This window comes from Exserohilum turcica (assembly GCF_000359705.1).
Source record: "Exserohilum turcica Et28A unplaced genomic scaffold SETTUscaffold_4, whole genome shotgun sequence".
NCBI lineage: Eukaryota > Fungi > Ascomycota > Dothideomycetes > Pleosporales > Pleosporaceae > Exserohilum > Exserohilum turcicum.
Window position 1 is genome coordinate 1,023,459 of NW_007360247.1, and position 26,962 is coordinate 1,050,420.

At 52.5% G+C, this 26,962-nt stretch overlaps 7 protein-coding genes across 7 annotated transcripts; 4 read left to right on the forward strand and 3 right to left on the reverse strand.

Moving 5' to 3' along the window:
- Window positions 1-8,723: 8,723 nt before the first annotated feature.
- On the forward strand, window positions 8,724-10,978 carry SETTUDRAFT_42723 (uncharacterized protein; the record flags this gene model as incomplete). Its single annotated transcript, XM_008029956.1, has 4 exons — window positions 8,724-8,736; window positions 9,200-9,407; window positions 9,808-10,002; window positions 10,078-10,978. 4 exons carry the CDS (start codon window positions 8,724-8,726, stop codon window positions 10,976-10,978), a joined length of 1,317 nt encoding a protein of 438 aa, XP_008028147.1.
- A 494-nt stretch (window positions 10,979-11,472) lies between these two features.
- Window positions 11,473-12,153, reverse strand: SETTUDRAFT_32986 (uncharacterized protein; the record flags this gene model as incomplete). The annotated part of the gene is made up of 1 exon (XM_008029903.1): window positions 11,473-12,153. The coding sequence occupies one exon, from the start codon at window positions 12,151-12,153 to the stop codon at window positions 11,473-11,475; it is 681 nt and encodes a 226-aa protein (XP_008028094.1).
- Window positions 12,154-12,834: 681 nt separating this feature from the next.
- SETTUDRAFT_164313 (uncharacterized protein) lies at window positions 12,835-13,983 on the forward strand. The gene is made up of 2 exons (XM_008030221.1): window positions 12,835-13,113; window positions 13,178-13,983. Exons 1-2 carry the CDS (start codon window positions 12,910-12,912, stop codon window positions 13,859-13,861), a joined length of 888 nt encoding a protein of 295 aa, XP_008028412.1. The 5' UTR covers window positions 12,835-12,909; the 3' UTR covers window positions 13,862-13,983.
- Window positions 13,984-14,904: 921 nt separating this feature from the next.
- SETTUDRAFT_164314 (uncharacterized protein) lies at window positions 14,905-16,763 on the forward strand. Its single transcript, XM_008030222.1, has 2 exons — window positions 14,905-15,867; window positions 15,913-16,763. The coding sequence occupies exons 1-2, from the start codon at window positions 14,935-14,937 to the stop codon at window positions 16,552-16,554; spliced, it is 1,575 nt and encodes a 524-aa protein (XP_008028413.1). The 5' UTR covers window positions 14,905-14,934; the 3' UTR covers window positions 16,555-16,763.
- Window positions 16,764-18,708: 1,945 nt separating this feature from the next.
- On the forward strand, window positions 18,709-19,588 carry SETTUDRAFT_164315 (uncharacterized protein). The gene is made up of 2 exons (XM_008030223.1): window positions 18,709-18,994; window positions 19,049-19,588. The coding sequence occupies exons 1-2, from the start codon at window positions 18,928-18,930 to the stop codon at window positions 19,504-19,506; spliced, it is 525 nt and encodes a 174-aa protein (XP_008028414.1). The 5' UTR covers window positions 18,709-18,927; the 3' UTR covers window positions 19,507-19,588.
- A 271-nt stretch (window positions 19,589-19,859) lies between these two features.
- Window positions 19,860-20,822, reverse strand: SETTUDRAFT_93056 (uncharacterized protein; the record flags this gene model as incomplete). The annotated part of the gene is made up of 1 exon (XM_008030224.1): window positions 19,860-20,822. One exon carries the CDS (start codon window positions 20,820-20,822, stop codon window positions 19,860-19,862), a length of 963 nt encoding a protein of 320 aa, XP_008028415.1.
- Window positions 20,823-24,245: 3,423 nt separating this feature from the next.
- Window positions 24,246-26,367, reverse strand: SETTUDRAFT_164316 (uncharacterized protein). Its single transcript, XM_008030225.1, has 5 exons — window positions 25,929-26,367; window positions 25,322-25,871; window positions 25,211-25,274; window positions 24,798-25,159; window positions 24,246-24,731 (listed from the first exon to the last, which is right to left on the reverse strand). The coding sequence occupies exons 1-5, from the start codon at window positions 26,113-26,115 to the stop codon at window positions 24,401-24,403; spliced, it is 1,494 nt and encodes a 497-aa protein (XP_008028416.1). The 5' UTR covers window positions 26,116-26,367; the 3' UTR covers window positions 24,246-24,400.
- Window positions 26,368-26,962: the final 595 nt, after the last annotated feature.

The following is a 26,962-nucleotide window of genomic DNA, read 5'->3' on the forward strand; positions in this document are numbered from 1 at the left end:
CTTCTTCTTTTTCTTCTTCTTTCTTCTCTTGTTTATTTGCTCAAGGTTGTGTCTTTTGAAGTATGAATGATACATAGAGCGAGAAAGACGGGAAAGAAATCGAGAGGTAAGGGGTTATACTTGGTAAACTGTTATTTTATCTGCATCCAATTAACCAGTAAATAGAGAATAAAGCTGGATGCCAGACCAAGTAGAAATTTCTCTAGCTATTGTCACAAACTTGAGTATCTGTTGTATTTGATTTCTTGCCATGCATAAGTCAAGGCTGGGTATTTGTATCTTTAGTAGCACGGAGTTTTGTCTGTGCTACATATGTACATAGTGAAGTGGATTTGTGATTTAAACATTTATCATGCTGAAAGAAAAAGTATGGGAAAGAAAAACCAACAAAAAAAGGGGGGGGGGAAAGAGAGAAGAGGTAAACAAAAATGGAGATAGTACATAGTGCACATGTGCAATAATCATGCTATCCTCGTGTTTTCCAGAGAGACAAAGAAAGAAAGGGGGTGCAAGTAGTGGAATCTACATGTTCTGTTGTTTTTTTTTCCTGCTGTTTATCTCCTTGCAATGCGTGTAGAGATGAAGAGGGAATAGCATGATACAGTGCTTATCGCAGTATCTCTTATCCACCTTTTTTTTTCGTGCGTAGGTAGCCAGTTAGTGTTTTCTGTACACATGGGTCAAGTGTGAGAATATCCAGGGTAGAACAGTACAGTATACATAGTAGTCTTGGATATTACTAGTATGTATCTGTACTTTATTCTGCGAGACGCACCACTAGTACGGCTTACTAGCGATTAAATATACTTCCCATACTATGGAGTTTCTAGCAAGATCACGTGGTTTCATGCTAAGCTGCTGTGGTTGGACGCGGGGGTCTGCAATTAAATGGATATTCCATTTTGTCACGTGATATCTTGTCATTGTAGACCTTGTGGGATTTTTTTTGGTTATGGGATATGTTGGAGCTTGGTTTGCATGGATAGATTGCTGTGAGAGTTTATCAGACTACTTGATGCTTTGCTCACGTCTATCCTGCTTAGCATGTATGCTCTTGGGTTTTTTCTTCTCACGGTTGGGAAAAATAAATGGATAGATGAAACCAGTGGGTCCCTGGGTACTTGGAGAAAAAAAAGGGGGGGGATAGACAGTTAGACAAGACGGAATCGAAGTTTCGCATATTGGTTGTGGAGAAAAAGACTTCATTCCGGTGCTGCAGGCAGTAGTAGTACAGTGAGTCAAGGCGTGTAAGTAAGTAAGAGAAGAGCAAGAAAAAAAATTTATCAAGGAACAATAATAAGAATGAGCAAAGGGATGTGGGGAAAAAATAATAATTCCTTTATTTGGATTCAACAGATTTATGCACCTTCCTTCCAAGACGACAAACTTCCCTACACCAAGCCGAGTTCTCAAAATCCCTCCTCCTGGTAAGATCACGATGCTTCATATTCCACACCTCATTTCCATCCACTATCTACCCAAGCCCAACACTCTGTAAAGCCCCCTTCCCCCCAAAAAAACACCCATCTCATCTCATCTCATCTTGCCTGTGAACAGTGACCTCAATATTTCCCATAATTATGCCCACGCTTTTCGCGTGCACACGTTGGGTTGCAGCATACACACATCGCGGGATGGGAAAGAATGTGTTACTACGCTAGAGGGCTAAGCAAAGCGCTCACTGAGAGAAAAAGGAGGGGGGAGCGGGAGGGAGCGGCGGGAGAGCCCCGTACGGTAGCGTATGTTCAACATAGCACGGTAGCAAGCTCCACGACACTACTTGGAACGCTCGCTGGTGCGGAAAGGAGCCTCAAGAAGTATCATGGCGAGAAGCGTGTTTTGTTCGGATTTGCTCGAGATAAGCCAGACAGTATGGTGAAGCTTACAGGCATACAAAGGGGCTGGTCTCGTGACCACCGATGCAGGAGAGAGAAAGAAGAAGGAAAAAAAAAGTGAAGAACATCGAAATCCTTCTCGTTCCCCCAGATTGCAGGGGCAACACGAAGACCCCGAAATTGAGGCTCCCACCCCTGGCCCCCTGGCTCCCCCCCCCCCCCCAAGCCTCCCTCACTTTATGGAGAAGAGCACGACTGCGGCAGCCGTTGGTGCGTCAGTTACTCAAAAGACGCTATACATGCAGCAGCATTCATCAATAGAATGTGACTTGCTCAGCCAGATCAGCGGGGGCTGGTTGGTCGTGACCATGTTTTGCAGAGCATTCCGGGCCCTGCCACCTACGTTGACAAGTGTGGCAGATGAGATCAGCGCCAGCAGGTGGCCTCAACATTTAGTTCCAAGAAACGCCCACCCTGCGTGCTGCTCTCGAATGAAAAGCAGAACAATGAGTCGATCACACCATGACCGTGCGTCTTTGGGCCGTCCATAGCCAAAGGGAATCCCGGAGCTGTGGTCCTGCGAATATACCGTGCCCTGCATGCCCTCATAGGTGCTGGCAGCAGTTGCCACCACAATCAAGGAACCGAGACTCGGTCCCGTACAAGGCCGGAGGGCCACGATGCCCGACTTTAGTTTCTGGGCGTTTGTCTTGGAAAGTCTCATTTGATCGGACACGGGAACAAGTATGACGAGATCCTGCGGATGCTGAAATGTCCGTCATGTCAACAGGCCCCGGCTCTCCGAGTGGCGGGTGTCAGCGATAACACCGGAAGGGTTGGGCTGAGAAACAGAGTTTTATTTTATTTTATTTTTTTTGCTGGAGTTGCCCAAGGTCCCGTCCAGTCGGTATTCTTGAACACTAATCAGCTGAGCGAAACTGTCATAGACAAAGGCCGTGTCTCTGGAGTCATTCGCATCGGGCCTGACAACAAGACGGATCGTGAGGCGTGACCGGCTTCGCTCGTGATTCCAAAAACATGCCTGAGACAGCGCCCGAGAAATGCCAATGTTGAGTGCGTTGTCATTGTTTGTCTCAGCGCTGCAGCCGATGCCTTAGCTAGCCCTGAGGAGAGGATTACGACAACTCACTTAAATGGCATGTCTAGTGCCAGCTGTTGTGTTCAGCTGACACAAGTTACGAATAATCTGCAGCTCCCAGGGGCAGATATTCACTTGGCTTTGGGTCCAGCATCCCAAAAGCAACGACTGGTTAACAAAGGGTTCGAGCGAAATAAGGTGATGGGAGCATTGGCCATGTTCAAGTTGGCAACATCCAGGTTGTATGGCCCTTTTCCAGCCTGGAAGCCAGTCTGTGCAAATGCCATGCCCATCCAGGGCGGGGTCGGTGCTGTGAAATCAATACAGCATCCACATGTCGCGGAACTGTGGCGTTGCTGATTGTCCGTCCCCGGATTATGGGTTATAGTGTTCTCACACTTCTGTGGGCAACAGGCGTATCCTGTGACGATTCTCGTGCTGTGTTCTTCCTACAAGGCATCCTTTTAGGCTTAGCCATGGACCACAGAGTAATGTGATTTGTGCGGCTAGTCATATTGCATAACAAACGCCGTTGACCGGTGATAGCCCGATGTGGAAAGGGAAAAGCTGTTCCGTCCATAGCCGTATCATTTGCTTCCACGACATCTGCACAGACCAATCGTTCTTGACTTGCCCCATTGGAGCAGTGAATGTCGAGTTGATTTGCCGTTCGCGTAGATTTCGGGCAGTGACCGAAGTGGGCGCTCAAAGCTGTGAGCATAACCCACCCCTTGGATATCAAAGTCAGCCTTCTGGCATGCTTCACTCACTGGGTAACCCCGGACCAGACAGAAAATCCTTTGTTGCAAAGGCTTGGCCGATTTCTGCTCGGGCCAGAGAGTTGGACACTGGATCGGAGGGGCCATTGCGCACCATCTATGTGTTCCCATGGAAACCCATGTATCTTAGATGTGCACGTCCCATCAAGGAGAAATCAGAGTGACTGTGTGGTATATTCGGGAACCCCGATGGACGATGTAGTCGGTGTTGTTATTGGTATGGGGATTTCAACGGACGCGATCGGCCGCTCCGTACGACGCCAACTTCTCGCTACCGAGCCGCATCAATGCCAGCCAAACCCAAATTTCACATCATGATGGAGCCAGGTAGTGACGGCGAGTATTCGGTGGTACTGACATGCCGAACCGCTAAACAAGACCCTATAGTCTTTGAGGGTGCTGAAGACATGGATTCCTTTGTATGCTGGCTGTGCAGATCGTTGCTTCGCTAGACACCAATGGACATTGCAAACAAAGAGCACAAGAGCGTTCCTTAGCTGGACATCGAATCAACGTAGAGTTGATTGTCTCTTGGCCACTCGGGTAGCCGTTGGCGTAAGTTGTGCCGGTTCAACAGTTCCACTGGATCCGTTGTGCGAGTCTTCTGTCCGTAGAAGATGAGCCGTTCGCGCACTTAGGCTAGCCGCCGTCCTATGATCCAAGCCAACTATAGTCTCGTGTTTTCTACGTTAAATGGGCTGACCAAAGGAAAAGGCACAGACAGCTTGATAAGCTCTGACGGGTCTTGAATGCGTTCGCTCGCGCGCAATGGAGGGTATTGCATTCCGGCGCAGAGGGGAGATGAGTGAGATGCGCGTGAACTGGCAGCTGAGCTGTGATGTTCATTGTCAGGCCGGATACTGGGTAAGGGCTGTTGAGATAACGCCGGCATCAACACTGCCGTCAGCCGTGGCAAGTTTTTTTCTCTTCAATGGCTGATTTGCACGAGCAGATGCGATGGCCAGAACCCTGGACTGTGATGGATAGGTCTACCAATGAGCTACCCCTATACCACTTGAATTTCCATTGGCAAGCAAACCTGACTCGATTGTTGTTTGCGGGTATTGCTTGCATGGCCCATGGCCCGTACCGCTTTGGACAGCCGTATCTCTCCGCTCGAGCAAGCGTCGAACCATGCTTGAATTCTTTGAAGGTCATTTGACCATGAGACCCGGAATAGCAGGTCTGGTGTAACGAGGCATATGCAAATTGTCAACAGACTGCTGCTGCGCCAGCGTGGCAATCATGCAGCGCCCAACCCTTTTCGAGTCGGCTGAGACAATCGAGAAGGGTCGATGATGGTTTCTGGTTTTTCCCGATGATGCATTTGAGGCGGCTGCAGGTCGCCATGAATCAATCGACCATGACCACTGCTTTGACGCCGCCCAGTGCACGTCACGGGAGGAGCGGGAGGCTGCATGTCATTGTGCCTCGACAGTAGACGCTCTGCAGGGTAGTCGAGTGCTTGGTGACCTCAAGGTGCACCGTCACGATTCTTGAAGCGGCAATCTCCTGCGCCTGCTCAGCCACCATCTCCATCTACACTGCAACGGCTGTCGTGTCAGGCTGCAGTAAGGCGCCATGGCAAGTGCCGAAGTCGCCAGAGAGTGGACACAAAGTGCGGTGAGGTGCTCGGAAAATAAGCGACAGCCCTGCTTCTGCATCTGCTCTCGGAGAGTGTGTCAGATGATGACCCGTGAATGGAAAGTGAAGATGAGCGTGCGGGTCAGGCTCATGCTGGCTGCTGCGGCGAGCCTGGCGGCCTGCGTCGCTCGCCCAAGAGGCTGATGGCGAGCTGGCGATTGGATCAGCGCCGACATAGGCTATTCACCAGGCGGCCTGGAATGCAATGCGCGAAGAAGTGGCCCTCTGACGGCGCGTCAGCCCAGTCGCTTGGTCTCTGGCCACAACGTGCGAACCACATGAAGGCGACGGGGGCATGACGAGTGACATGTCATCGCACATAGGCCAGCAAAAGACTGGGTTGGGGGGGGGGGGGGCGTTTGGGGCTCTCTCGCCATGATGGTGAGGATGGGGGAGGGTTGTGGGCGCGCGCTGGCCTGTACGACGGGAGCGGCCGCCAAGACGCACTAGTGCCCAAAGCGGCAAGAGCGGGTACGAATGGGGGGGAACAGGCGCGGGAAGGTGCACGTCACTGGGCGGTCCTTCCCACTTGCCTGCTCCGCTGCCGCCCATCCCTCCATCCACCCTGGGCCTTGAATCCTCCACTCTTCTCTCCAAAGCGCATGCCATGACCCCCGCGGAGACCGACGCCGCCCCATCGCTTCACGCCATCGGCCATCTTCGCCCCCTCCCTCCCCCCCCCTTCTGCCATCCCAGCCTCAATATGCCGTTCGCCGCGTCCATCTGGTAGCCCGACAAGCAGCCGCTGACACTATGTGACCAGCTGCATAGGCTGTGGCCGATGACTGGCTCTGCCCTCTTTCGGAACATTGCGCAGTCAACCACTCTGTCGGGTCGGCGTGTGCTTGAGGGCATGGAGGCCTGAATCATGGCGCTGTGAGTGCTCTAACCCAAACGTCCAGGTAATGCAACACCTGCGCATCTCTCGCCGGCCAGGGCGTTGCTACGTCTATGTGCATGGTCTTTTTTTCTTTTCTTTCTTTTCTTCTTTTTTTTCTCTTTTTTTTGCTTGTGGCCGCCAGTTATTTCCAATGGCCGCGGCGAGGCTAAGTAGTGTCGTTGCGCTCCCTTTCCGTGACAGGTCGACAGACGGCTCTTTTTCTCTGGTATCCTTCCTTCGCCCTCGACCCGCGGGATGAGCTGTCGTTTGCCGGCGGCTGTCGGCCCGTGGCGCTTTTAGCTACGTCTGGACTTGGACCCTCCACCATATGCCGCTGACTGGACACCGCCCGTAACGGATGATCCAATGCAGCATAGCTGTGGCAAGAGCAAACTATGGTCATCTGTCCGCTCGACGGGTTATTCTGGGCGGCTGATGGAGATGAAACATGGACAACCCAGCAGTACGGTCATTGACCTGTCGTGTCGAGTCGGGCCCCCGATCGGAGAATGCTGTCGTGGTCAATGTTCCTGCATCGCTGCACGGGATTGTGATGGCTCTGCCGGGCGGGCCAATGGATGTGCCGCGAGAGGGTGGGCCAGAGAGCAAAGCCTGTCGTCGTGTGCAAGGCCTGCTAAGCCCAGCGTGGACCAGAGACTTATTCGAGGAGTGTGCTTCTGGGCATGAGGGCAAATGGGCCCTTCCCTGACGTCGGAGAAATTGGGCCACTGCTTTGGGAAAGGCTCGTTGCTGCAGCTTGGGCATGTTACGGTGGTGCTAGAAAACGGCCATGGCCTGAGGGATGCCAATGGTTTGCTTTGGGGCTGAATCATGATGGGGCGTCGGTACCGCGCAGCATGGCTCGAGGCTATACTCACTTGGCAGGCACTGCTCCTTTGAGCCAACGAGTCCGGCTATGCGCCTAGTCTTGCCCTCTACCCCATATGGAGCTATAGCGCTGGCTGGCTGGCTGGCTGGCAGCAATACTTGTACTGCCCGCTCTCATTCGGCAGCCCTCCGTATCCTTGACAAACCCACATCGTTCAGTGCCCGTCATCAGTCAATTCCCTGGACCCACTGTTTCCAGCAATTTGCTCCATCATTATCTTGAGACCGGGAGCCGGTACGCTACCAGCCTCACAGATCACGGGCTCGCATGCCGGTGAGCTTGTGCAACCGTCTGAGAAAGAGAGGCCAAACTTGAGTAGAGAGCACGGAGCATATATGCTTCGGTCCCTTGACCGTACCAAGGCCACGCATACAGAGGCAGGCTCAGATAGGCTTTGGCTTGACCAGGCTGCTGCTCTTATTTAACCAGAGCGTGTCGACACGACACCGGTCATCGCGAATCCAAGCAAGCAAGCAGCCAGCGTCTCCGGCGAGGCATCCACGACTGAATAGCGGCCGACGCCACAGCGGTTCTTTTGCCGAACCGCAGCATCCATCGTCTCTGTAGGTGCTGGGCGGGAGGCGACACGAGCCCTGCCTTACCTCACCATTACCAGACTGACAGGTCGCAGCGTGCCTCTCACCGCCTACGTCGTGGGCAGAGGCGACAGACGTCAAACAGTGGGGCGACTGTCCGTACCTGTCTGTGCTCTGGATTCGAGATCCCAGATCTCTGGCGGGCGCGGGAACAAGCAAAGGGCGGGAACAAGCACAGCGCGCCAGCGGGCCTTTCACTCGCTGCCATTTGCATCCCAGGGTTTAAGCCGTCGCGCAGCCGCCGTGGGTGAACAGCAGCACATTACTTACACTGCTGCTGAGCGCCTTTCCCAGCACTCGACAGCACTGCCAGCCAGCCAGCCAGCCAGCCACTCACGCACTCGCTCACTCACTCACCAAGTCCGTCCGTCCTCTCCCCCGCCCCCGTGGCTGCCCGTGTAAGCGCATTAACAAAGCCCAGCATCGCAAGCGATATAGGCGCTGCACCATCGGCAAGCAGGCAGACAGGCAGGCAGACGACGCATTGCAGCCGCCGCTCCTCATTGCTACACTCTCGCCAGGCCGAGCTCCAGCATTACACGCACAGCCCAGCAAAGCGCAGCGGCAGCTAATTGAGGATCCCGCCCTTGTACCGGCTAAACCACAGACTTTGCCTGAAGCGAGCCAACAGCGGCCTCGAACGGGCTCCATCGTCTTCACCACCATCCCATTCCAGCAACCCTCTCGCAGTCGCCCCCCGGCGCGCCAAAACCCACCTTCACCACCGCCCCGTCGACGACTGACTCGTTTGGCCCCTTCGCATTGCGAGCGACTTGCGGTGCAAAGCAGTTCGCCCGCACCGGACATCTGTCAGCAGCAGTGAATCCTTTCGCCACTACCGGCGCCATTAAGCTCGACCCGGACTGTCGGGATTTGTCTGCAGAATTGCAGAGCAAAGAGGGTGGCCTTGAATTCTGTCGCTCGCAAGGGTCGTAGCCTTCCCACGGCCGCTGCATTGGACCACAGCAAAGCGGCAGTGCACCGTACTTCTTACTACAAACATGATGAATCCAGGTAAGTCGGCTCCGGATGCACCTACAAGTCATATTCTTTCTGCACATTCAATCCAAGAGCAATCACACCCCCACGTTCAGCCTATTCCCCCCCTTTGACCATTCGCTCTAAGCGCTGCACACTCCAGCCATAACCTGGCGCCCTTCTCCGCATACTTTTCAGACCCAACCTTCCCGCACCCTCTCTTATATTACACCACGACGCGACCAGTGCACCGACTCTTCTCCCCACTCCTTTGCCCACGACAGCAAACTGCAGACGTGCTCTTTTTCTCGTCCCAATAGTGCGCTTTGCACGTTTGCTCCACCACCCGATCGCAGTGCCGCGTGTGCGACCACGTCCTACACGTGCCTCCCTCTACACTCCATCGCGCACCTGTGCACGTTGTCCGTTGTTGTCACACGTCTTGTTCAACAGCACACTGTTTGGCTCCTATCGATTGGCTGACGTGCGGGATAAGCAGTGCTGCAACCACCGCTGTCCTTGACATCGGAAATCCCCTTCTCGTCGGAGCCAGAATGCATCGACCATATCGGCGCGCATGCAACTCATAGCTCCTTCGTAAGCGTACCCGATCAGCTCAGGCGCGACGGCAGCTTAGCACACTCGGGGACCGATCTTCACCAGGCCTCGATTGCAGGCCGCTACGGTACACATCGTCCCGATAGTGGGTAAGTAGATGCTCTCATTGGTCCTTTTCTTCCCGTCTGGCATGGTAGGCTCCGTGGTGCTGCCTAGCCCTGTGGCCCCCAGCCTGCGTCCCTCGACGCCTCTCTCTCTCCTGGTGCAGCCCAAGCCTAGCCTCCCCTTACGCCGAAACAAACACGTCGTCAATGCCCTTCATTATACTCGCCTGTCGCACACGTATCAGATGCATGGCGTACTCGGTCTTCCCAACAGGCTGGTCTGTCACATTGATCACACGACAAGCCTAGCGGCAATGCTGTACAGCCTCTGGCCTGGTCGACGACTTATACCGTGCCACCCTACCCTCTGGTTACACATCGTTCTCGTTGGCATCAATCTCGCCAAACAGTCTGTTTTGCGCTTTCGACTGACTTGGGCCTCTAGCTATCAGGGAAGTGCAACTCTTTCGGATTCAGGATCGGCCTCCATATCTACTTCGCCGAGCTCAAACGCCTCTTCAGCGCTTGCATTCTCGTCGTACTCGCCACTCCATACGACTGTAGGAGCGGGCTTCCCCCAGTACCAGATATCATTCAACCCTGCTTGCCCGTTTGACGGCATGGCCCCAAGTCGACGACTGTAAGTATCCCACATCGTGCACTTGTGCGTGCAGAACCCGACCGGTATGCATGACAGCTGACAGCATTATGCTAGGAATGATGCATCGTCGGCGACCATGTTACCTACTACAGCGAGATCAACAGGCCTAGGCCATTCAGTGTCACCGTCCATGGGCCCATTGCCTAGGGACAACTACACGACAGGGACATCCACCATACCGCATAGATATTCACACAACCTGTCCACTCGCCCCGATTTACCCCATTACAACTCGCACCCCGACACCCCCCGGAGCATGCTTTCGACAACTATGCCCTTAAATCATTACAGCAGCAATGGCTATCACACAGCCGCCTACGGGCCGCCTTCAGGTTCACCTGAGTCACCGCCCTTCAACGCACAACAAACATATGCCACCATTACCTGTGAAGGCTCACCAGTAGCCCCCAGTATTGACGCCAAAATCGAGAAGGGATTTTTCTACTCATCTGATAACGTCTGGACGTGCTATCGCCGCAACTACTTTTCGGTAAATGTATCATATCGCCTCTCACCTTGGAGGCCCAACTTGTGTCTTTACCTGGACCAAAACAATGGGAAACAACCTGAGAAGATACAGTCCATGGCAGTATCTCTTGCTGCTGCCGTGGACGGAGCATCTGGAAAGACAATTGAGCTGATACAACACACTCCAAAGCGTGACAAGGGCCCTCAACTGCCCATGAAAAAGGAATTGCTGGCACCAACACCACCCGGAAAGGGTCACAAGCATGGCGGATATGGGCTACACAGTTTCCCGCAGCCGTCGGCCATGGCAGGCCCTCAATTGCCGTTGCAAAACGAAAACGACTCGTCGCACCAATACTCTCCAGCGAGCCACGCCAACGGCAACTACCAGCACTCATTTGAACGCATCCAGTTCAAGTCAGCAACAGCCAACAATGGGAAACGCAGGGCACAGCAACAATATTACCATCTGATTGTCGAGCTGTAAGGAAGAAAGAAAGAAAGAAAGCGTCATGACAAGGAAAAACGAGCAGACGATACGCAGCATACCATAGACCATTGCTGCCGCGGCCATGGCGCATGACCGCTGACAGTACCACAAAGACGAGTGTGGGCCATGGCCTCTCCACCTGCAGTAATACGCTAAGCGTTTCACCGTGGCCGACCTACTGTGCATGTGCAGTACTGCCTTTGTTGTGCGCTGTGTGTAATATATCATCCCGCACTGCCCTTGCGTTGTTGGCCTGTACCGGTATGCATCATGTCGGACCGTGCGTCGTTCGCTCGACCATGTAAGTCCAGCTGCGGCCATCTCCATCGTGCCTGTGTTGGCAAGCCATCCGTCGGCATAAAGCAACAATAACAAAGCTGCCACCGAATCGAAAAAAAGTATTGCATCTCCATCATGACGACATCCAAATCATGCCAGCCTGCTGATAGCATGATTGCGACATGCGAAGACATGGTGTCCTCAGGCGCCCCTCAGTATGTGCTAGCGTGGACATCTGGGTAGAGTCCGCGGCTGCTTTCGACGCCGTGAAACCGGCCGCACACTCCACCTTGCCAGCCAGGAATGGGATACTCTTCCTTGACCCTACGATCGGGCAGTGGGAGGGCATTTTCCACCCTCGAAGGTATGCTACTCTCGTAGATGGGAGCGGGGTAATATGCATACTCCGATGAAGCGTCCATCATCTTGGATTCTTCGTCTTCGACCATGTGTTGATCACTTAGGATACCTTGGATTGGGCCTCCGCTCAGGGAGCTTGCAGAGCTGACCGAGTGGCTGCCAACCGGGCTTGGATCCAGCGAGTATGCGTTACCACGGTACATGCCCCCACCCATGACAGTCGCACTGCTGCCTGACATGCCGCTGCCGTAGCTGGAGTACGAAGCGCGGCTATTGGAACCCATCCCATGATGGCCACCACCACCTAGGCCTGCGCCAGGTGTGCCTCTTGACGTACTGGCGTTGTGGGGACCTTCATTTTGATAGTGGCTGGGCGAGCGTCCACGCACAACAACTGGGTCCGACAGACGGGCGGCGACCTTGACCCACCGAGGCCCCTCATCGGGACAGCTCTGCACATTCGCCCCCCCCCTTTCCTTCTTTCGGTACAAGTCATAATTAATCTTGCATGATGCAGCGACGTACACCGCCATGATGCGTATGGTTGGCACGAAGCGCGAAGTCAATTATCTCTCTCTTTCCTTTGTACGCAGTTCGGTTTGTGTCTGCACGTGTTTTGTTTCTCTCTATCATGGGCATCCTCAGGCATAAAGAGCTAGGCGATTGGTGTTGGGGAAATGGACAAATGGACATGGGGTTTCGCCACACGGCGCTGGATATGTGGCCGCGATATACTCAGCAGCGAGGGCAGATTATGATTGTATGAGTAACGGGCCACGGCGGATGGGCAGAAGGCGAGATTGGCGATGCACGCAAAGGGTGATGATGATGGTGGCAGTCCCTTGTCTCTTGTATGATTATCTAGTGCCCGAAAAGCTCGTGCTCAGTAGTTGTTGAATGCAGGCGGCCCCGGTTGTTTTCCACCTGGCGCACTTTTGCTGGTTTGCATGTATGCGTGTTCCGCGAGTCAGCCGGTGGTCGAGGGGCGCGGTCGACGAGTGCGAGTGAGGTTCTTGTAGGCTCGTGCGATCCGTCTCTAGCGTGGGATCTTTCCGCCTTCCCCGCGGTGCTGGCGCCGCTCAGGGATCGGCGGCGGCCAAAACCTTGACGGCAACGGCGCTGGCACTGGCACTGCCTGCCACAGTGTCACGTCATCGCTAAGAAGCGCCTAACTTTGCTCGCACTCGCGTTCCCTCGCAGCTCGCGTCCCCCCTGCACTGCGCCCATCGCCTCGCCCACCGGAGCAGCCCTCGAGCAGCCCTTGAGCAGCTCTTCGCCCGCCGACCACAATGGCTTGGTACGATCAGGACAGCTGGCTCACGGCAGCCTTCTCGCCCAACCTCACCACCATCGTCATCACCATCGTCGTCGCCCTCGCCCTGCCCATCCTGCTGCATGCCTTTCTCTACAAGAAGGCTGCCGCTGCCGCCCAGGTGCCCACCGTGTTACTGGTCGGCCCGAGCGGAAGTGGAAAGACGGCTTTTGCGACCTTGGTACAGCCGCCCCCTTGTCCCAGTCAGCGACACCATATGGCACTCGTGGCTAACAGGCACACAGGCCGAGAGGAACGCCTCTACCCAGACACACACGTCGACCACGCCTCTTACCGTCTCTGCCCTTCTGCCCAGTCCACATGTGTCCGCGTCCTCGCACTACCGCTCGCCCGGTGACCCAGCTTTCGAGCGCTCGCGTAACTTTGTCCTCCTCGACACGCCTGGCCATGGCAAGCTCCGCCACCATGCCAACGAGCAACTCGCCGACCCCAAGAACATCCGTGCCATCATCTTCCTCGTCGACGCCGCTCAGCTGGGCGACGAGGCCGGTCTGAACGAAGCAGCCGAGTACCTCCACGACGTGCTTCTTTCACTGCAAAAGCGCTACACCAAAGCAACCACGAGCAAGGGGCCCAAGGAAATCCCTGTTCTTGTGGCTGCAAACAAGATGGATCTTTTTACGGCTCTCCCTGCACACCTGGTCAAGAACTCTCTCGAGAAGACCATAACCACAATCAGGAACAACAGGGCCAGGGCACTAAGGGACGCCGGGGCTGCGCTGAGTGGAGGCGAAGACGAGGTGGACGAGGAAAAGGAATGGCTTGGAGAGGGCGGAGAGGGCGCTTTTACTTTTGAGCAAATGAGAGAAAGCGGGACTAGCATCGATGTCATTGGTGGAAATGTCATTGGTGGTAAAGAGGGTCCCGGTGTGGATAAGTGGTGGGAGTGGATCGCTGAGCAGCTTTGAGTGTGCGTGTTTGGAAAAGCATCTTCTGTCTTTTTCATGTTCGAGGCAGGTGGGTGATGCCTAAGGGGGGCGTTGCATGCATGTAATTGTACCTCTCTTGATACCCAAAATTTACAGTCATCTAAAATCTGTTATGGCGGCTGGTCTCTGCTTGCTTCCGTGTCAGTGGTATAGACTTGGCTATTATGGATAAGAATTTCCTGCGTTGAAACATAGTGAGTATTTCGAGGCCCCTTGTTTCAATGTAGAAGACTGGTATGCCGGTATTTATCAGACAGAAGAATCATAGAATCTTCTTTTTCTAGAGATGAAGTCGTGCGCTTTTGACGTGGTCTGACAGTCTTCTGTAGATCTCGATCTAGATAGCACCATGTTATATATAATTTGAACCAAATAAAATGACACATATTTTTCAGCCTTGCATGCCCTTGAAAGCCAACCCCACGCGAGCTCCTGAGGTGGCTTCCATACAGATGCACGCCCGGCCCGAAGCCATCATCCATCCTTCCGAAGCCATGCCCTCGGCCCTCCACGTCGCTTTTGAAATCGGCTGTCGACCCGGTCCCGCGGTTCATGTATAAGTCAGACCAACGTCACATACAATAGTAAGCAAGTCACATACTGCATGCCGAGCAATTGGCGGCCGCCATGCAGTTTAATGTGGGTCTGGATCAAATGGGACAAGTGTGAGTGCAAGAGCTTTGAGTACCCGAATCGAAGACCTCAGTGACATCCTAGCATATCAGCTGTCTGGACTATCGATTGCACCAATGCACTTATGTTTTGGGGTTAGTGCTATAAGGCTGAATTAGCGGTGGCTTAGCTGTGGCGGGACCAGTTAGCGGCGGGTAGAAGCGGGACAACTGGATTTGCCGTGGCGCGAATCAGTTCACAACGTACCACCGTCGCCTTCAGACCTGTGGGTACTCGTCTTTTTCACTCCACGCAAAACTTTTCTCCCTTCACAGAATATCACTCCACGCACTGAGATATAAACGCACACATCGCCTCGTGTATCTACGACAACCGCGACCATGTCTACCAAAACGCGCCCCGCCATCCCGCCAGTCGTCATGAATAGCATAACGGAGCAGATTGGCAACACACCGCTTGTCCGCTTGAACAAGATCCCACAGTCGCTCGGCATCCGTGCCACCGTTTACGCAAAGGTCGAGGCTTTTAATGCCGGTGGCAGTGTCAAGGACCGCATCGCTCTGCGCATGATTGAAGCTGCTGAAAAGTCTGGCCGCATAAAGCCCGGTGACACGCTCATTGAGCCGACATCTGGTAACACGGGTATCGGGCTTGCGCTGGTGGGCGCTGTCAAGGGATACAAGACCATCATTACACTTCCCGAGAAGATGAGCCCGGAAAAGGTGGCGGTGCTCAAGGCGCTAGGTGCAGAGATTATTCGCACACCGACAAGTGCGGCGTGGGATAGTCCCGAGAGCCACATTGGTGTTGCGCGGAGACTAGTCAAGGAAATTCCAAATGCGCATATCCTTGACCAGTACTCAAACGTCGACAATCCGCTTGCCCACGAATGCGGCACGGCTGAGGAGGTTTGGGCCCAGACCGAGGGCAAGGTTACCATGCTTGTTGCTGGTGCGGGAACAGGAGGCACAATCACTGGTCTTGCGAGGGGCTTGAGAAAACACAAGCAGGATGTCAAGATTATTGCGGCGGATCCTCATGGCAGTATCCTGGCGCTGCCTGCAAGTCTGAACGAGGAGCACGTAAATGAGGGATACAAGGTTGAGGGTATTGGCTACGACTTTATTCCCGATGTTTTGGAACAGAAGATTGTCGACAAGTGGTACAAGACTGACGACCGCTCTTCGTTCCAGTACGCGCGCAGGTTGATTGCCGAGGAGGGTATCCTTTGCGGTGGTTCTTCCGGAAGCGCCATGGCAGCTATGGTTGAGGCGGCTCGCGACATGGATTTGACCGAGGATGACGTCGTTGTTGTCATACTTCCAGACAGCATTCGCAGCTATCTCAGCAAAGTAAGTCCTTTCAAGATATGGAAGACCGTTACTAACAGGTAATAGTTTGTCGACGACGACTGGCTCGCTGCAAACGATCTGCTCCCGCCCACACCACCTGAGACACCTGACTCAAGCGGCGCACAACTTCGCCGTCTTTCGACCAGCAAGAAAACCGACCCCTTCCATGGCGCTACCATTGCTTCTCTCCGCCTCAAGCCTGTGACTACTGTCGCCGCAGACTCACCTTGCAGCGAAGCCATTGAGACTATGCGCGAAAAGGGTTTCGACCAGCTACCCGTAAGCGTATATTCGTCGTCCGGTAAGGCGCGATTGGTCGGTCTAGTAACACTCGGCAACCTGCTCTCGTACATTGCCGCTGGCCGTGCTACCCCCAAGTCGCCTGTCGAAGACGTCATGTTTGATTTCAGGAAGCTGAACGAGGTTGTCAAAGACCTCGGTCGCCTATCGCTCGACGGCGACAACGCAAAGAACACACAGAAAGGCGGCAACAAGGGCAGAAATGAGTTTGTCGAAATCACAAAGGAGACCAGCCTGTCCGACCTCAACAAGTTTTTCGAGTGGAACAGTGCGGCCGTTGTCACGGAGCACGTAGATGGCGAGCACAGGGCTGTTGCCGTAGTCACAAAGGTCGATCTGCTTACCTGGATGGTTAGGCAGGGACATACTAACGGCACCTCGAGCTAAGCATAGCCGACAGGGTACATGTGTTTATCCAAGCGATAGATGGCATTCATACAAGATAGACCCATTAGCGAACAAAAAAAGGGTGGGCGATGAGACACGGAGTATTGCATGGGACTTGAGGGCTGGAATCGAGGGAGTTTTTTGGTATGTGGGGGTTATGGCGATATGAAAGATCAATGCATTGGCTACGTTTGGTTTTTTTTGTGGACTTGTGCAATTTAGAGACATACAGAGACCTCAACGTCTATGAAAATGCATACGTTTTTTTGGTTCTGTATTCTTGATCTACATCATCTCTCAAGGAAATTCACTCCAGTTCTTGTCTATGTTCCTTCCGAATCTAACAATTTTACTTAGTTGTTTTGATAGGTGAATTTTGAACAATACCGCTTCGCTTCGCATACTCACATGATGTAAAGATATCTGTCTATCTAGCTATGTATCTGTTTTTCCCGGTTTCGAGAAAAGCTATGTACATACTTATCACAGATTCCCTTCCCTCTTCCCTCCTCCCTCTCCTATTCTTTTCTCACACTGAACCGTGATACAGATATTGCGCGAATCTAAAGCACCAGCTCACTATGTAGCACCTTTTCCTTCTTCACTGCTACTTCACCCAGCTGTATACAACTTACATACCCACGTCTCTCGACACCGACACCCACCCGCCCACTCACATCAATACACCGCACTGCACCGCACCGCCATTTTATGTACATACTTCCGCGCTTATCGCCATCGTGTGCACAAGCTACACTGCATATTTCTCACCGCGATAGGGAGGCTAATGTAGCCGAGTTACGACAGATGATGCATTGGATGTTTGGAAAGGAGATTGGGGAATTAAGAAGATATTACTGATTTTTGGAATGGGTATAACGGAACAGAAGAAGGGATCCATGGGCTTGCATGTCAAGATGGGTGTGTTGGATTAAGCGCAGGACAAGTATAGGATTGCTACAATAAAGCTGCTATGTTTTAATGTTATCGAAATTCAAGAAATATTAAGCACTGAGGTGGTGCGGGAAAGGTGGGGAAGACGGTAGGAGAGCGGGAAAGTATCTAGGCTGCTGGCGTGATGAAGCTTCGCTTGCGGCGTGGGTCGTATGGAGATTGAGGGTATGTGTGAAAGGGTTTTATCACGTGCGATGCGGCTATTTAGGGTGTGAAATAGATCAAGGTGAATAGAAATGTACGAGTATGTATTGTAGCGCTACACCTGTCTTTATTCATTTCGAAAGATTAGCTTGGTGTATTGCGAGTTCTCTGTAATCAGCTGTTTTTTTTTAATCTCTTGTTCTTCACTCGGAAAATCAAACTAAATTCTCTATTCGGGATACACTGCTTTCATATACAAGGACGCTAGCTGAGTCAAGGATGAAATTGTTTGAAGGCATGAGTGAAAGTTAAGAAAATGATACGCGACTTGACATGTCACGTGCCCTTCGATCCAAATGCTCTTACTAGGCGGAGAAATAGAACACATAATAAAAAAACACATGTACAAAAGCTCACCTACTGAAACGAATGTTGTCTTTGTAGTGAAGCAAGACAGAAAGTAAGTGGATAAAAAAAATATACTAGATACCTCCATCGAAATAGAAGTTGATGACAAGCCGCTACAAAACACACACACACACACACACACATGCACATGTGCACTGCCTCAACCCACGGGCATAATCAATCCCCCCAAGTTGACAGCATGGATGCATTCCTACGCGGCCGAACAATAAATGTAGATTTATCCGACCCTTCGCATCTGGATGGTCATGATGTAACGCGTATGCATCGCTGTGCCGCAACAGATCCGCCGGCGACTAGGTACCTACATGCCCCCCCTGGTCTGCGGGCGGCGCGCAACCGACGTGGGGAACCGAACCAGCATTCGCGGGCGGCAGGAACAACAACACCGCATACTCCGTGTCTGGGAGGGATTGGGATGGTGTGATTGCATGGTGGGGGCATGGCTGTAGCCCTGTAATGTTTTTTTCTTTTCATGGAGGGTGATAGGGTATGAGCCAGGTTTTCGGAATCGGAAGAGGGCGTGATGTGGATGTAAGACTTAATTGTTTGTTTAAGCCGTGTGTGAAACTTGAATGTCGCCGAGACTTTTTTTTTATAATTCTTTTATTTTCAGTCTTGCATCCTGCCCTTTTTTCCATTGTTTCTTGTTGATGCGACTGGTTTAGTGGAGAGGAAAAATCTAGTCACGTTGGAAAGAATTCTGACTGCTTTTGGAGTCCATTTATTAGCGGCTCGTTGGCTCCTCTTCTTCTTTTCCTCTCTTTTCGGATCAACATAGCACGACGATAACGACATTAACAAACACGACGACTTGAGAATCAAGTGGAAGAATTCAAAGCTGAAATCATGTCGGACAACACTATTGTAAAGAGCGTTGCAGGGACTTGCATCACCTTCTCCTTCATCCTCGCCGGTACATACCGCCTCACCACAGTTTTGAATGGAATTCTTACTAATGAAAAACTAGGAAATGCAATCACACAATCATACATGACGGTGCCCGCTCTCCTCGTCAATTTTCCTCCCCCGGGCTCGCCCGACCACAAAGACCGCGCGCGCCTACTTGGCCGCCAATGGCCTCTCTGCTGGACAGTTGGAAACCAGTTTTTCCGGCCCATTTCCACGCTGGGCTTCCTTGGATACGCCTATGCGGGGTACTCCGTGTACCGCGAGGGGATGCTTGCGCGTAGCGACTGGAAGCTGTTTGGTGTGGCGGCTGTCATGCATCTGACGACTATCCTGCATTCGGCGATTAACATGCAGCCGCTGAATGATAAGCTCGAGGCTCTGGCGGAAAGGAGTAGTGAGAAGGAGCTGTGTGAGGCGCAGGCGATTGCGACAAAGTGGGCGAGCTGGAATAGGCTGAGGTTGGTTACGCCGGTTGTTGCTGGGAGTTTGGCGCTGTGGAACTTGTTGTCTTTGTAGATGTATACTTTGACTTGGTCGCCTTGGTGATATGGTCAACGGAGTATGTACGGTTGTTAGCATGAAGAGAATGAAGTATTTGTTGCTATCCCAACTCCTTTTCTGACTTGGGGATATGTATCAGTAAGAAGGTTCAGGACCGCTACTTTCACAAGCAGAGCACAACTGCACATTTGGAGCAATGGAAGTAATATGCGAATATTACAAATGTAAATGTATCAGTTCACAAGACGAGCCAGGGAGAGCAAATATTCAGAGTGGCAAGACCAAGACATGTTAATTGAGGATTCATATACGCTCCAATGACGCCATACATCTAAACTCCATTGCTAACCCGTAACACACAAATACTCCTATCGCTTGATAGCCTGGTCTTTCCAGCCACTCCTCTCCGCCAACCAAGTCTCGAAATCGCACAACTTGGGCTCTTCCTTCTTCAACTTGGCAATGTCGGCGCCGTAGCCCTCGGCCGCAAACCAGCTAAGCATGACATTCACCTCGGCAACAGCCCACATGAGTGCTGACCCCAGGAACCCATATGTAGCGGGGAGCGGGGTACCAATGACACGCTCGAAGCAGCCGCTCATCTCGTCCATGGTAAGTTCGCTGCCGGCAAGGCCTTCGGCGCGCGCATTCCACTCTTCGTTATTGATGAATGCACGTGCGCCGAACAGCCCAATGTCCTCGACCGACACCCACTGGAGGGATTTTCCCTGCAGCGTATCGCGGAGAGCTGCAAGGAAAACCTTGGTTGGGAATGCAGGCGTAAGGTTGTCCATGAAGGCCACGGGGCGAAGAATCGTCCAGCCCATGTTCTCGCCATTCTTGCCCGCCTTCTCAAGCAAGTGCTGCTCAATCTCGTACTTGCTCTGGAAATGGGGAATCGGCGTCTTGTTCTCGAAGCTGCGCTCATTGCCGCCGCGGTCCACGCTCGAGTAGACAAAGTGCATGACGCCGTGTTCGATGGAGGCGTCGATGAGTGCGTTGCCTTGGATGACTTCGCTCTCGTGCGTGACATTCTTGCCCAGCGAGACTTGCACAGAGTATACGCCCCAGATCTTCTCTTCTTGCTCTGCTTCTTTCAGAGCAGCTTTTGCCGATGCGAACAGCGCTTGGGGATCGTCGAGGTTGCCTTGCACCAGCTTGACCTGGGGATGTCGCTCAACAATCTTCTTGGCTGAGCCAGAGTTCACATCTCGCGTGACTGCCAGAAGCGTAAACTGCGAATTCGAAGGATATGATGCGAGCTGGTCGAGAACGGCACCGCCTTGCTTTCCAGTGGCACCAGTGACAAGAATGGCTTTTGTGGCGGCCATGGCGGGAAAATGGTTGGTTGATGGAAGTTGTGATTGGCTTTGTAATGATGTTATCAAATCGAGCCGTCTGCAGTCTGAAATGACTAGAGTGAGAATGTTGACATGTATAAAGCAGCAGCAGGGAATGCTTTGCTGATATTCATGTCGACTCTCATGTGAATCATGCCGCACGAAGGAGCATCGGCCCCGCAAACACGTAGGCCCATCTTTTCTTCTGCACCAGGTTTAGAAGCGCACTGCCCTGCGCGGACCCCACGAATAATCGAGCCATGTGCATGCTGCTTATCTCCCTACATCACACATCCTCCCTTCAGACACGGAGTCGTTTACACAAACATGACGTGATGAGAAAAAGAATAACCAAACACCCATCATGGCATCAGAGTAAATGCAGTCGGACGAATTGCCCGCCTACTCACCCAACGCCTCATCAAGCCTCATCCACATCTGCAGCTCCTCAGCCTTCGCACTATGCATGAACTCACGCACGCCCTCAAGCCTCGTCTGATCCCTACTCAGTTTAAAGAACAGCACCGCCTCAGTCCACCACTCTGTAACCCCGCTCTCCACAAGCCTCCTTCCCGTTTCCCCTTGGGCCATTGATCTTCCCGCTTATCCGACAGTGTGCAACAACGGTATCCGTTTCGCGTGAGAAATGCACTGCCTCGGCGCCGTACCCGTCGTCTTCCGGACACACTTGGAAACTGCTAAACAGTCCAAATTGCGTTCTCATGTGCTCGCGGAACGCGCGGATATGTAGCGATGAGAAGTCCAGGTCGGACGGGAGTGACGAGTGGATGAAGTCATGGCTTGGGGGCGCAGAGTGGAGTAGCTTTTTATGAAGGCGTTAACGGTTTGCATGTGTGGCGGTTTTACTTGGTCACACAACGGGTACAGGCAGTATGTGAGTGGTGCGAGGGCTGCAATGGCTGCCAGGGCGGCCGTTGTGATGCGGAGCTTTGGGGGCGAGGAATGTAGATGTCTGTCATTGTTTTGATATTTTATTTTCGTTTCATGGGAGTGGTAAGTATTTGCGAGATAGTTCCATGCTCCAGATTTCTTTGTGTCAGGATGTATTGGCGCAATTCCTGTCACACTGATGTTACTTTCGTCACTGTCTGGTAGTGGGTAGGAATGGCCGTCGCCGACGCCACCTCATGGTGCAATCTACCCGAAAGCCTACCAAGCCACAATATGTAATACGCTAGAAGCGATCTGCACCTTCGTTCCAAACTTGTTTATCTTCGCGTCCTGTTACTCGGGTGATCAAACACGAAAATCCAGTGGCCTTGGCCCCATGGCATTTCACATCTGCATCCGTCGATGATGCATACGCATAATCACCCCCCCCCCCATATCGGTGAATCCCCCCCGGCCCGATACCTTGTGAAACCATATCAAGGTCGCACTCATTCGCCCATAGTAGACACACCCTCCATGGTTAGGGCAAGTATTGACAGGTCACGTGGACACGTGCTTACCATGCGGCCATTTGTGCCGCTCTATCTTTGCATCCCGCTGAATATCCCAGAGAGAAACAATCACAACAAAAAAAAAGCTTCCTAGATAACAACAAAGAATCCAAAGTCACATCCAAAATCTTCATCTCACTTGCGCAAATCGCAACAGCTCAGCTGAGCATAACCCACCCCTTGGATACCAACCTTTTTCCCAATTCCCAGTGTTCCGCTCCCTTGACCCCTGCCCCTTGCGCATAAAAGTCAATCGAATCATCATCTTTTTGCGACCCCTGGAAACCTTGCACGTGCACCTTTCTCGTCGCGCTCTAGCGCCATGTCGGAAACGTCATAGACTTCAACTTTGTTCTTCCTCGACGGGTGTGCCACACTTGCGCACAAATGCAGTTCCCGTTGGAGAGCCGTGGGTTTCGGGGGAGGGGCGTTAGACTGGGGGTGTGGAAGGATTCGTCGTCGTTGTCGTTGTCGTGGGAAGTTTGAACAGGGGTGGGGGAGGTCAGTCAGCATCCTTCCCTTTTTCCTTTTTTCTTTTCCCCCATCGCACCCATGTGTGCATGTGATACGTGACAACGACGACAACAAGAACAACAACAACAACATGCATGAAACCCGAATTTCCCAGCTCATCTCATTTTCCAGGGCGATGATGACGATTAAAGACACGGTGTTATTATCTTTCTTTTTCACGTCCCTGATGGTACTGGTAAAACCCCTTGTTTGCCAAAAAAAAGTCCATGTTATTATATTTCCTCGCCCTGCTGTGAACAAAAGTAAAATATACATACATGCGTACGCATAAGCACGATGCAACAAGCTCTGTATACGTACCTACCTGCATACACGCGTACACACACAAACACACACAGAGAGAGAGTGACAGGGGTAAATAACCACGCATACATTTCACATTTCTTTTCCCAAGCTTCCCCAGACCGCCCCCTTTTCCTGCCCCGAATTTCAAACTGCATGTCATGCCACATGCCACATGTCAATCAAGTGTCGCGCGCTTATTTCTGCAACAAATAAAAGAGACACAAAAAAAGAAAAACGAAATCAAGTAAAGTGAAATAAAAGGAAAAAGGAATTCATGTCACATTCCACGTCAGACATGTGTTTTCAAAACACAACACAACACAACAACACAGCACACGATCATTATCCCCAGGACAAGTAGAAATTACCGATTCCAGGTAATGCAAAGTGATGCCAGTCCCTCTCTCTCTCTCTCTCTCTGTGTGTGTGTGTGTGTGTTTATGTCTCACCCACCACCGTACCGTACACGCACCGTTCAGTGCAGCAGTACTTACAGTAAACAGCTCACCGGAAAACACATGGTTCAATTGGCCCAACAAGCCCACAATGCGAATGTACCGCGCGGAAAAAGAAAAAGAAATACAAGCGTGTAAAATATGTATGTATCCATGTAAGTATGTAAGCTTGCATGGAATTGCCAAAACAGGCAACGCATGTAGAGTTGAGGTGGAAGATGCGGTTGTGGTGAAGTAGTTGGTGTAAAGTGAAGTTGAAGTTGAAGTTGAAGCAAGGCTAAAAAATACAGCTGAGCGAATCAGCGAGTCTGGAATTTTTTTTCCCTAAACTTAAGACGGCGGAGGCGCAAGGGAGGCGCCGCTGTCTTTGTCTCTCGCACTCGTGGTTTTCAGCCCCAGCGGGAGTTCCCGCGTGACAGCTCTCTACGGACTTAGTAGCAGCACCAGTGGCGTTTATGCAGCTGAAAGGCTAGGTAATGGCCACGACGGCAGTCCCCCCCCCCCCAAAAAAAGGGGGGGGGGAGAAGGAGGGGAGGAGGTGTACTGGAAAGTATGCAGAGCAAGGCGCGTGAAGTAGCAAGCGGCAAAATTCAAAGTATGAGGGAGGCAGGGGGCAAGGAGTAAAAAAAAAATAAGTTGCAAACGAAATTTGTCATTGAATTCATTATTCATCGCTAGGACATAGCTGGTCTAGAAAAAGGTAAAAGAAAAAAGTGAAACCAAAAAGACTTCAACAAGCACAAAGACGAACCAGCACCGTCTGCGGCTATGCGTCCGTCTGTCCTCCCTTGCACCTGACAACGTCTCTGGAGAACACCATTTGGCATACTACTTACTCCCAGTCACCAGGACCAAGATCAATAGCATTGCCAGTTCTCATGTCATCCATAATCTTCTCGATGCTCCAGGGCTCATACTTGTAGCCCTTTGGATAATTGGGTTCAAACTTGTCTTCATCCCTCATGTCGATGCCTTGGCTGAGGGACTGGGCGCTCTTATCGTAGTTTTCATACGCATAGGCTTCCGGGTCATGGGACCACACCCACTTGGGCAGTTTGGGGGCTGCACGCCGGGGGTCGATCTTGACCTTGTCCCAGTCGGTGTCCTGGAGCAGCTCGGCATTGGAGAAGCCGAGTTTTTGCGCGCACGCATTGCGAATGAAGCTAAATTGGGGGAGAAATTGTCGTTAGTATCAGTGCTGTTATAGTGCAAATTACATGACTTCTTACCGGAATCGAATGTGCACGCGCACAGACTGGGGGATGTTGTCCTTGCCGCCAATCTGCAGGCATGAGGCGATCGAAATGGCATCCTCGATTGCTTGTGTTGCGCCGTTGCCAGAGGCGGGGAGGTAAGAGTGTGCGGCGTCGCCAATCTGAATGACTCGCGCACCAGGCGATGTCCAGCTGGGCTGGGGATTGCGCCAGAGCAGCTCAAAGTTGACAATGGTGTTGGGAGGAGTTACGTCGACGAGCTGCTTGAAGATGGGCGCCCACTTGATTGTTTCCATACCGGGCATTGAGTCCATGCCGTCGAGCACCTCTTGCTTGTCGATTGTGTTGCTCCAGTTTTCCTTTTCGGTACCAGTCACCTGAGCGTGTTAGCAGCGGCACTTTTCAGAGGCACAAACTTGCAAGCTTACATCGTGGTTCATGATCCAGACCATGACATCCTCGCGAGACAGGGTAAGGGCGTAAGTGGATGGACTGGAAAAGTCAGCATATCAGGGGACACATGACTGAGCACTACGCACCCCAGCCATGTCCGCACAATGGGCTCATTGCCGGGCATCATTTTAAAAAACTCCTCAACTTCAGGGTCCTTGGCCAGGGCTTCCCTAGGAAAAGCAGCACGCCACATGGCCCTGCCAGAGGGTCTCGCGCGCACCTGTCCTCCCACCAACTTCTGACTCTTAGAGCCCACACCATCAGCTGCAATCACGACATCGGCCTCGTAGCGCCTGCCATCATCGGTGACGCAGCCACCCTTGCCAGTCTCTTCATCCTCAAAGTAATCAATTACCCTGCTATTGAATTCTACCGCGACGCCAAGGTTCTCGACCGCGCTCACAAACATCTTGTATACCAGCGGGCGCATCTGGAACTCGCCAGGGGGCGTATCAGGGTCCAGTCCCTGGGCGCGCAGACGGTCTGCGACCTTCTTGGGCCCGATAACGACCTCGCCTGAGTGCTTGAACGTCTCAATCCATGCATTGTGAAGCGAGATTCTCTTGTATTCCTTGAGAAGCTCAGGCCAGTGCTTGAGAAAACGGGTTGCGCTGAGCCCCATGAAATACATGTCGCCTGGAAGCCATGATAAGCAATATGCTCAAACCCAACGTGCTAAAGCTAATTGCTCACCAGCTGTGTTGATGTCTGCGTTCCTTTCCAAGACCCGTACATTGTGGCCTTTGCGCGTGCACTCGAGGGCAGCGACCAGCCCAGCGAGGCCGGTCCCAACAATCAGAACATCGATACCAGTGTTGGGATAAGATCCCACTGGCTTCGACTCCATGGTCGAATCGCGCGACGTGAGGGCGTGAGGCATGATGGCGAGATTGGTTGCGTATAGTGGAATCTGAGAGTGAGCGAGCGAATGTGTGTACTGTCAAACGCGACTTCAACTCCAGAAGGCCTGCTTTTCATACATCTGCAGTGCTCACGTTAATCGCTTTCTCCGTTGGGGGACCAGGCAGGGTTGCCGGGAACCCTCGGAGGTCCGAGCGACCGATCTGTCTCAGATTATTATTCTTTTGCCCTCAAATGAGGACATCGACGTAATGCAACAATCAGCAATATCGCTTGGCGGTCGATGATCAGGCACATGGCCGGTTGAGAGAGTGCTGCAGCCAAGACCGGCGCTAGCCAAAACTCCCGGATCGCCAGCCCTGTACGGATCGCGCTATGGTTCCCCACAAACTCCGGAGAGCCAAGCTAGTCGACGGTGCGCTAAGACAACCTCGAGAAAAATGGATGACCAGACCTGCCATGTCCATGCAGCATGCAGATGCTCGTGGGATGTTTGCAGCCACTACCGCCCACGAGCCCGTTTGGGTCAAGCCCCGATGATACACGTGCGGAACAGATGACAGCCACACATGTGATTCGACAGCCGTTGCCCCTAGTCGCTTACATCGTCTTCGCTGATGACATGTCGAGTATAGTAGACATACTTCTTGTAGCAGTCATGACGTTCAAGCGAGCCGTGTCGCACGTCTTTGCTCGGTCACCCAGGCCGCATCGACTCGGGTCCGTGGAACGGCGACTGAGGTATGGCAGTTTCAACACATTCCGTGCCGTGCTTATGCAGAACATCCACTGTCCTACTGGGGGCGAAACTTTTGACAACGCACAAACCTGGTTTGGAGGGTACAGCGGCACGATAACATGTCCGA